The following is a 9792-nucleotide window of genomic DNA, read 5'->3' as shown; positions in this document are numbered from 1 at the left end:
ATCTTTCGGCACATGGATTATTGGTAATAATAGAATAACACGGAATGACACCTGTCAGGTGTGGGAGAGTTTAGTGACTCGTGATTTTCTTTTGTTTGCTGAGGTTTCAACAAACAGCTGGTGAGCTCCCTCTGCTGCTTTACAGCGTGTTGACAGTGTGCTGCTCTGAGACCACCAGTTTTGGACTTTTTCCAACTCACATCCTGAACAGTTTTCTGTTCAGGATTTGTTTTTCCACAAGTTTAGACTTGAATATGCTTAGATCACACATGACTAACAACACAGACGTTGATTTAGAAATTAAAGGAGGGGAAGATAGAAAAGAGGAGGACTGGAGAAGGGTGAGAGGAGAGAAAGAAAAGGAAAGTAGGAGAGGAGTAGTAGAAGTTTAACTCAGGGTCAGTTTCTCATTTCTAAAGCGTTCACACAACTCAGCTTTTAATGAAAAGTGACATTTTTACATAAATCATGAATATCAATACTAATATTTTGAAAATCTGCTTTGGACAAAAAGCAAGTGTTTTCTTCTCCAGGAAGAACTAACTTTCTGCAAACAAAGTGAATACAGACATCTGTCTTCTTCTGCTGTGAGAATCAGCAGGTCAGAGGTCAGATCAGGTTTGTGACGAGGAGCTGAGAGAGGAAACAAAGAAGAAAGTAAAAACCTCACAGCTCAACATCCAAACACAGACTGCACACAGAGCTGCAAGCATCCAACAGAAACCTTCACATCTACAGATCCAAGTACAGTTCTCCAGTTTACTTTATCAGCTAAAAACTCTGATTTTTATCTTCTTTTTTTAAAAAAAAAAACAACTTTATTTGAAAGATGAATAAAACATCTGGACTTCTGCTGTCAGACTTCATCCAAACTAACAAGTGTTTTTTATTTCCATCATGTTGAACATGCAGGTTTGGAAAAACAAAATCTTTCTCCAAATTTTACCAAACGAGACTTTTACAGTTTGTTAAACAGAAATACAAGAAACAAGCTGATTATCCATATCAATAAATTTAGAAAGATCAATATCACTATTGACATCAATATTTATAGTGGTTGAATGATATGTAATGTCATCTGTTCATTAAAACTGACAGCATGCAGTTTACTTTTCACCACTGGAGGCCAAAGTTTTATCAATGAAGAGTAATACTCCACATTTAATGCAGATATTAGGTACAAAACTGTACCGATCATTAATCAATAATTATTCTAAAGGTGATCATCAGCTCATTTAAATCTGTGACTCTGTGAGCAGTGATTCATAAACTCCATCTTTCAAACATTCAAACAGCAGTTGAGTGTTTATGTGTTCACATGAGGATGTTTTATGTCTAAATAATATTTCAGCATCCCATATTTACCCTGAGACTAAGTCCAACCAGACAGACTGACTTTCACGGTAAAGTCAAAGTGCGTCAGCAGCGCGCAAACACACACACACACACACACACACACACACACACACACTAATGAAGGATGAGAAACTGCATCAATAAAATGAATTTGATGAAAATGCAGCTTTAACTAAAACACAAAGCTGCTTTTCTACACAGACCTGCTCAAGACTCAAAACAGCTGTGATGTGATGAAGATCATGATAAAACATTCAGTATGTGGAGTTTGATTTCTCTATATTAAAGAGACATGGTTTTCTAATAACTTTTCAAATATTATAAAAGATGTTTTATAGCTATCAGTTATATGTCTTAAATGTCATGAATCTAAATGTAACGTTCAGCTTGTCTTCACATTAATGTCATGATGAGTTATTTTTTCTAACAGCACACAGTTAAACACAGAGAAACCATCAATACAACAATAAATATACAAATACATGAAGAATAAAGCAGTCAAAAACATCCATAAACTGTCAACATGTTGTGAGTCTTCCTAACTGTCCCGCCTCCTCTACAGGTGGAGCTCTGACTGATTCAAGGTCACAGCTCACCTGTGGAAAACACCTTTCTGACAGACGTCAAGTGGAGAGTCTCTGTCTTCAGCAGTTTGACCTGTTAACTGTAAGTTTGCTTTGTTTAATGCTTTAACTTTCTCTTAAGTAACTTCATTGGTTGTTTCTTGCTGTAGGATGTTTGTAGTTTGTAGTTTTTATTTCATCAGAAAGTTTGGAACACTTTCATGTTGGAAGATAAATCTACATGTTGTAAAATTATTTACTAGAATCAAACAATATTAATGAACAGTTCATGATTATTTCCTTTCTTCAGCGCACAGATATCAAACTAAATCTACTTTTTTAAACGTTATTTCCACCAGTGTAAAGTCAGACACTACAGTATAGGCCTACTACTGTTTCCTGTGAAACCTTTAAATCACATGTGTTGTATTCACTGATGTGGAGGAACAGTCAGAGGACGGTTATAAAGTTCAATATTAAATTATAATCTTCCATGTATATTCTTCCACTAGTTTGACTTAGTGCACTGCTTTTCACTTCACTGCAGCTTTGCGACACCATCTAGTGGACTGACAATAACACTGCTGTCTGACTTCATTCACACTGATATATAACAGAAAATAACAGCCAATCACAGGAGGAGCAGCTGATATTTAGGGTCTCATGGGAGAAATGATGAAAAGGATGATGTGTGCTTCCTTTCCAGATGAAGGTAGAAAGTGTGTGTGACTGATCTGGATGTGACTTCAGCAGCATGGATCAGTGTGAGGACAGGGAGGAGGGAGTCCCTCTCACTAAAAGCTCTCTGTGTGGGGAACATGACAGCCAGAGGTGAGATGAGGATCTCTAACTGTCCATGACTATTCTCCACCATCATTATTCACACTCAAAGCTCTGTGTGTGTTGTGTTGAAGAACAAGGAGGCAGCACAGACCAGGCTCTGCTGGACCTGAACCTGAATCTGAACCTGAACCCAGTTGTTTGTCCTTCATGAGAGACCACTCAAAGGATGCTATTATTGAATTTAAACAACCAAATTCATTTGACAATATGTGAGATTTTGGTATCAAATAATGTTAAACGTTTCTGTAATCGATTATTTTTTTATCCAGAGAAAATTTTACACATATTTACTAAATGCGTGTGCTCAAATAATTTTATAAGTGCTGTGTTTCTACCAGGAGACCAGACTCTCCTGGACCTGAACCAAGCTGTGTGTCTTTCAAGAGTAACCGGTCAAAGGGTGCTCTCATTGACTTTAAACAAAGTTATTCATCTGATCAGAAGTAAGTTGTTTTCAGTATTAAAATCAGAAAAAAATATGAACTAAAATCTAAAACAGGATAAATAGTTGTCAGTTGAATAATTTGAGAATGAGAGTTTTAGCTCCTTAACAATGCAGTGAGGGAAAAACAATATTTAGAATAGAAAAAACAATAGTAATAGATAAAACAATATAAACAACAAAAGTAAAAAACATATGAGTGTATTTATGTAAAGTGCAGTGTGTATTTGTTGTTTTTTATATTAAAACTGTTCAAATTTGACACATTTTAAAGAAGAATTCTGCTAATATGTGACCTTTAATAAAATGATAAGTTTTGTATTTCTACCAGGATCCATCAGAGAACAGACTCTCCTGGACCTGAACCCAGCTGTGTGTCCTTCAAGAGTGACCGGTCAAAGGGTGCTCTTATTGACTTTAAACATAGACATTCATCTGATCAAAAGTAAGTTGTTTTCAGTATTAAAATCAGGAAAATATGAACTAAAATCTAAAACAGGATAAATAGTTGTCAGTTGAATCATTTGAGAATGAGGGTTTTAACTCCTCAACAACGCAGTAAGGAAAAAAAAGAAATATTTAGAATATTAAAAACAATAGTAATAGATAAAACAATATAAACAACAAGAGTATAAAACATATGAGTGTATGTATATAAAGTGCAGGGTGCATTTGTTGTTTTTCATATTAAAACTGTTTAGATTCAACACATTTTAAAGAAGAATTCTCCTGAATATGTAAGCTTTACTAAAATTATAAGTGATGTTTTGCTACTAGGATCCATCAGAGATCAGGGTCTCCTGGACCTGAACCCAGCTGTGTGTCCCTCAAGAGCGACCGATCAAAGGGTGCTCTTATTGACTTTAGACATAGACATTCATCTGATCAAAAGTAAGTTGTTTTCAGTATTAAAATCAGGAAAATATGAGCTAAAATCTAACACAGGATAAATAGTTGTTGGTTAAATTATTTAAGAAGAAAAGATAATTTATTGATTTTTCTAATATGAGTAAGACACAGAACTCTGATGCAATCTTTGTTATTGAAGTTCTCCAAAGAAACATTATAGCACACTTACTTCATTTTGGATATTTCACTTCCAGCTGTGAACAGAATTTACTTTTGGGTGACTTTTGTTCTCATCTTGCTGTAAATGGGTGTAGAGGACTGCTTGTCCCCAGTGTGCAGCTACATTGCTGCACTGCAGTTTGTAGCTTTGATTATTTGCCACCAATTAATGAATCAAAAAGTTGCTTAAAGTTTTCACCCATAGAGGTTAATTCTCTGAGCAGCAGCACTGTATTTGAGCAGCTCTCACACACGCACAGTCAAACACATTCACACTGGGAGTTGCCCAGTGAAACCAGTCTGATACAACCATACACTGGCACTTCAGCAGTGTACAATGAGGGAGAGCTTTATGGAGGGGTTGGTGAGAGCTGTTGGGACTAAACCCAACTGACTCTGAGCTGAAAGCTTCAAACAGACTGAGCTGTTGATTCTCAGTGGGATCAGCACCACTAGTAAAGCTTTACCACTACAGGGAGTCATGTGATTCATTGGTCACATCCAGATATCGTTTGATGGATCTTTAGCTTGTGTTTGTCTCTGTGTGGACAGACATGATGTGAGGTCATTCTTCATGATTCCTCCACAGAGTGGACCAGGAGAGCTCAGAGGTGCCCAGTGGTCAGTCTGCCCAGCAGCATCAAACACACCTGGACTCCATATTTATGGTCTGTACATGTAACAACTACTTTTACACTGATTCTGTTCATACTCATTTCCATGCTGAACTTTTTAGACCAGTGGATTGTCAGTCTGTCCAACATGGATCTGATGTTTGCTTCATGATTTTAGTTTGATTGTGTCATTCATTTAGTTTTCTGTTACAGCTGCTGGAGGAGAACATCGTCATTTTTGTGAAGAATGAGCTGAAGAAGATGCAGACATTTCTGAGTCCAGATTACCCAAAATGCTTAGAGAGTCAGAGGGAAGATGAGGAGGTGTTGGACAGTGAGGAGGAAGAGCAGGGGAAGGGCAGCAGAGAGGCATTTCTGAAGATCACACTGCACTTCCTGAGGAGAATAAAGCAGGAGGAGCTGGCTGACCGTCTGCAGAGCAGTAAGAGGATTTCTATTAAGATTTAACTTAATAGATAAAAGAGACATTTACTGATGTCTCAAGAGATAGAGGAAAATATGTTTATATATGCATTCTTTAGTAGAATTATAAAAAATATTTTCAATGTGTTTATTCAGGAACTCAGGCTGCAGAGTGTCAATATAAACTCAAGTCTAACCTGAGGAAGAAGTTCCAGTGTGTGTTTGAGGGGATTGCTAAAGCAGGAAACCCAACCCTTCTGAATCAGATCTACACAGAGCTCTACATCACCGAGGGAGGGACTGCAGGGGTCAACGATCAACATGAGGTCAGACAGATTGAAACAGCATACAGGAAACCAGACAGACCAGAAACAACAATAAGACAAGAAGACATCTTTAAAGCCTCACCTGGAAGAGATGAACCAATCAGAACAGTGATGACAAAGGGAGTGGCTGGCATCGGGAAAACAGTCTTAACACAGAAGTTCACTCTGGACTGGGCTGAAGACAAAGCCAACAAGGACATACACTTCACATTTCCATTCACTTTCAGAGAGCTGAATGTGCTGAAAGAGAAAAAGTACAGCTTGGTGGAACTTGTTCATCACTTCTTTACTGAAACCGAAGAAGCAGGAATTTTCTACCTTGAAAAATTCCAGGTTGTGTTCATCTTTGATGGTCTGGATGAGTGTCGACTTCCTCTTGACTTTCACAACAATGAGATCCTGACTGATGTTACAGAGACTACCTCAGTGGATGTGCTGCTGACAAACCTAATCAGGGGTAAACTGCTTCCCTCTGCTCGCCTCTGGATAACCACACGACCTGCAGCAGCCAATCAGATCCCCCCTGAGTGTATCAACATGGTGACAGAGGTCAGAGGGTTCACTGACCCACAGAAGGAGGAGTACTTCAGGAAGAGATTCAGAGATAAGAAGCAGGCCAGCGCCATCATCTCCCACATCAAGACATCACGAAGCCTCCACATTATGTGCCACATGCCAGTCTTCTGCTGGATCACTGCTACAGTTCTAGAGGATGTGCTGAAAAGTAGGGAGAGAAAAGAGCTGCCCAAGACCCTGACTGAGATGTATATCCACTTCCTGGTAGTTCAGTCCAAATTGAAGAATGTCAAGTATGATGGAGGAGCTGAGACAGATCCACACTGGAATAAAAAGAGCAGGAAGATGATTGAGTCTCTGGGAAAACTGGCTTTTGAGCAGCTGCAGAAAGGAAACCTGATCTTCTATGAATCAGACCTGACAGAGTGTGGCATTGATATCAGAGCAGCCTCAGTATACTCAGGGGTGTTCACACAGATCTTTAAAGAGGAGAGAGGGCTGTACCAGGACAAGGTGTTCTGCTTCGTCCATCTGAGCGTTCAGGAGTTTCTGGCTGCTCTTCATGTCCATCTGACATTCATCAACTCTGGGGTCAATCTGCTGGCAGAAGAACAATCAACCTCCTGGTGGTCTGAATTGTTCAGAGGCAAATCAACTAATTTCTACCAGAGTGCTGTGGACGAGGCCTTAAAGAATCTGAATGGACACCTGGACTTGTTCCTGCGCTTCTTCCTGGGTCTTTCATTGCAGACCAATCAGACTCTCCTACGAGGTCTGCTGACACAGAGAGGAAGTACCTCACAGGCCAATCAGAAAACAGTCCAGTACATCAAAAAGAGGATCAGTGAGAATCTGTCTACAGAGAGAAGCATCAATCTCTTCCACTGCCTGAATGAGCTGAATGATCGTTCTCTAGTGGAGGAGATCCAACAGTCCCTGAGATCAGGAAGTCTCTCCTCAGATAAACTGGCCCCTGCTCAGTGGTCAGCTCTGGTCTTCATCTTACTGTTATCAGAAAAAGATCTGGACGTGTTTGATCTAAAGAAATATTCTGCTTCAGAGGAGGCTCTTCTGAGGCTGCTGCCAGTGGTCAAAGCTTCCAACAAAGCCCTGTAAGTACACAGATAGTTAGATGTATTCATCATTATTTAGATACTCTGCTGTCTTTTCAAAAGGAGAGAAAAATGAAGAACCCATTCTTTTTTCTAATTATGATTTCTTCAGGCTGAGTGGCTGTAACCTCACAGAGAGAAGCTGTGCAGCTCTGTCCTCAGTTCTCAGCTCTCAGTCCTCTAGTCTGAGAGAGCTGGAATTAAGTAACAACGACCTGCAGGTTTCAGGAGTAAAGTATCTGTCTGTTGGACTGGAGAGTCCACACTGTAATCTGGAAACTCTCAGGTCAGGATTCATCAACCTGTTCAACAGATAACCATTTAAATTCTGATTTATGTTAATTTATAAGCATTAAATCTATACAATTATTGTTGTGCTTGTATGACTGTCAACCCAGTTGTGTTATTAACCTTTGGCACTAGTTTCCCTTTTACTGTCTCTGCTGTTTAAACCTGGAAAATTAAGAGAAAATATAAAATGTTTCTTAAATTGAGCCATTAATTCATAGAGTTGGACCAAATTAAAACATAAAGCTAATTATTTGAGAAATTATAAGTTTATTTTAGAATTGAGTGCACAAGCTGTCTGTCTCATATGTGTGTTGTTTTGTTTGTTTGTAGCCTGTCAGGATGTCTGATCACAGAGGAAAACTGTGCTTCTCTGGCCTCAGCTCTGAGCTCCAACCCCTCCCATCTGAGAGAGCTGGATCTGAGCTACAATTATCCAGGAGATTCAGGAGAGAAGCTGCTTTCTGCTGGACTGGAGGATCCACGCTGGAGACTAGACACTCTCAGGTATGGAGAGACAATGTCTGATAGAGGGAAACTGAAGTTTCCCATAAATGTTTTAAGGTAAACCTGATTAGATACTGGATTCAGATCAGATAAAAGTCTATCAAAGCCCAACCCCACATTTGAACAGTATAATAAAACAGTATACTAGATGTTACCTACATGCATGCTGAAAGAGAACATGCTGCTCTGACCCCCCCTCCTCCTTTCAGGCTGCAGCCTGCAGGAGTCCAATGGTTGACACCAGGTCTTAGGAAATGTAAGTGTGTTTTTCATTTGTTTCATGAAAACAAAGAAAACTTCAAACTGTGACATCACTCATTCACATCCTACTGAGGATGAAGATGATGTCATCATCGAACTGATGATAGACCAATAACTGCAGCTGTATTGTGTCTTATTCTCTCCATCAGATTTCTGTGAACTCACACTGGATCCAAACACAGCAAACAGAAAACTCAAATTGTCTGACAACAACAGGAAGGTGACACCTGTGGAGGAGGATCAGTCCTATCCTGATCATCCAGACAGATTTGACCTCTGGCCTCAGCTGCTGTGTAGAAATTATCTGACTGGTCGCCGTTACTGGGAGGTTGAGTGGAGTGGAGGAGTTTATATATCAGTGAGTTACAGAGGAATCAGCAGGAGTGGAGACAGTGATGGCTGCAGGTTTGGAGGGAATGATAAGTCCTGGAGTCTGTTCTGCTCTGATGGTGGTTACTCTGTCTGGCACAATAATAGAAGAACAATCATCCCCTCCTCCTCTGTCTCTAACAGAGTAGCAGTGTATGTGGACTGTCCTGCTGGCACTCTGTCCTTCTACAGAGTCTCCTCTGACACACTGATCCACCTCCACACCATCAACACCACATTCACTCAGCCTTTGTATGCTGGGTTTGGGTTTGGGTTTGGGTTTGGGTTCTGGACTGGTTCCTCAGTGTCTCTGTGTTCTCAGTAGGAGGGAGAGTCTCCTCATGTCAGAGAAACTTTCAGTTAGATGTTTTTTTATAACTTGTACATTATTAGAAGTTATACTATTTATCTAAACACAATTTAGCGCAGGGTCAATTTCTCATTCCTACAACCTTCACACAACTCAACTTTTAATGACAAGTGACTTTTTTATATAAATAATGTACATTAATAGTTATATTTGGAAAATCTGCTTTGGACAAAAAGCAAGTGTTTTTTTCTCCAGGAACAAAACAGTGAAACATTGTGTCAGTTAACCTCAGGTTTGTGATGAGGAGCTGAGAGAGGAAACACAGAAAGTAAAAAGCTCACAGCTCAACATCCAAACACAGACTGCACACAGAGCTGCAAGCATGGAGAGGAAACCATCACATCTACAGATCCAGGTTCAGTTCTCCAGTTTACTTTATCAGCTAAAAACTCTGATTTTTCCCTTTTTTAACTTAATTTGAAAGATGAATAAAACATCTGGACTCCTGCTGTCAGACTTCCTACAGACCAACCTATGTTTACTATTTCAATCATGGTGAACATGCAGGTTTGGAAAAACAAAATCTTTATCCAAATTTCACCAAACAAGACTTTTACAGTCTGTGAAACAGAAATACAAGAAACAAGAGAAATGGCTTGTGTATCACAGTCTGCATTAGAGTACATCAGGGGTGCAAGACGCAAGCTGTTGGGAAGATTAAAGGGTCTCTCTGTTATTGTCAAGAAACTGGATCAGAGAGAAGTTCTCACGGAGGAAAAAGTCAGTAACATAAA

At 39.4% G+C, this 9792-nt stretch overlaps 1 protein-coding gene across 1 annotated transcript; it reads left to right on the top strand.

The window, feature by feature from the left end:
* The first annotated feature begins 2758 nt into the window (after window positions 1–2758).
* On the top strand, window positions 2759–9045 carry LOC137177371 (NLR family CARD domain-containing protein 3-like). Its single transcript, XM_067583641.1, has 10 exons — window positions 2759–2971; window positions 3536–3649; window positions 3982–4095; window positions 4862–4940; window positions 5100–5328; window positions 5481–7263; window positions 7376–7549; window positions 7885–8058; window positions 8268–8314; window positions 8469–9045. The coding sequence occupies exons 1-10, from the start codon at window positions 2910–2912 to the stop codon at window positions 9011–9013; spliced, it is 3321 nt and encodes a 1106-aa protein (XP_067439742.1). The 5' UTR covers window positions 2759–2909; the 3' UTR covers window positions 9014–9045.
* Window positions 9046–9792: the final 747 nt, after the last annotated feature.

This window comes from Thunnus thynnus, chromosome 24 (assembly GCF_963924715.1).
Source record: "Thunnus thynnus chromosome 24, fThuThy2.1, whole genome shotgun sequence".
NCBI classification, from domain to species: Eukaryota; Metazoa; Chordata; class Actinopteri; order Scombriformes; family Scombridae; genus Thunnus; species Thunnus thynnus.
Note: the sequence above shows the minus strand (reverse complement) of the source record. Positions and strands in the feature narration are given on the sequence as shown.

Bases quoted from the DNA above. Each gene is read 5' to 3' on its own strand.
- LOC137177371 (XM_067583641.1), top strand. From the start codon at position 2,910: ATGAGAGACCACTCAAAGGATGCTATTATTGAATTTAAACAACCAAAT. The intron at 5,329-5,480 runs GTAAGAGGATTT...CTCAGGCTGCAG, and splicing joins GGCTGACCGTCTGCAGAGCA to AGTGTCAATATAAACTCAAG. The intron at 8,059-8,267 runs GTATGGAGAGAC...TCCTCCTTTCAG, and splicing joins TGGAGACTAGACACTCTCAG to GCTGCAGCCTGCAGGAGTCC.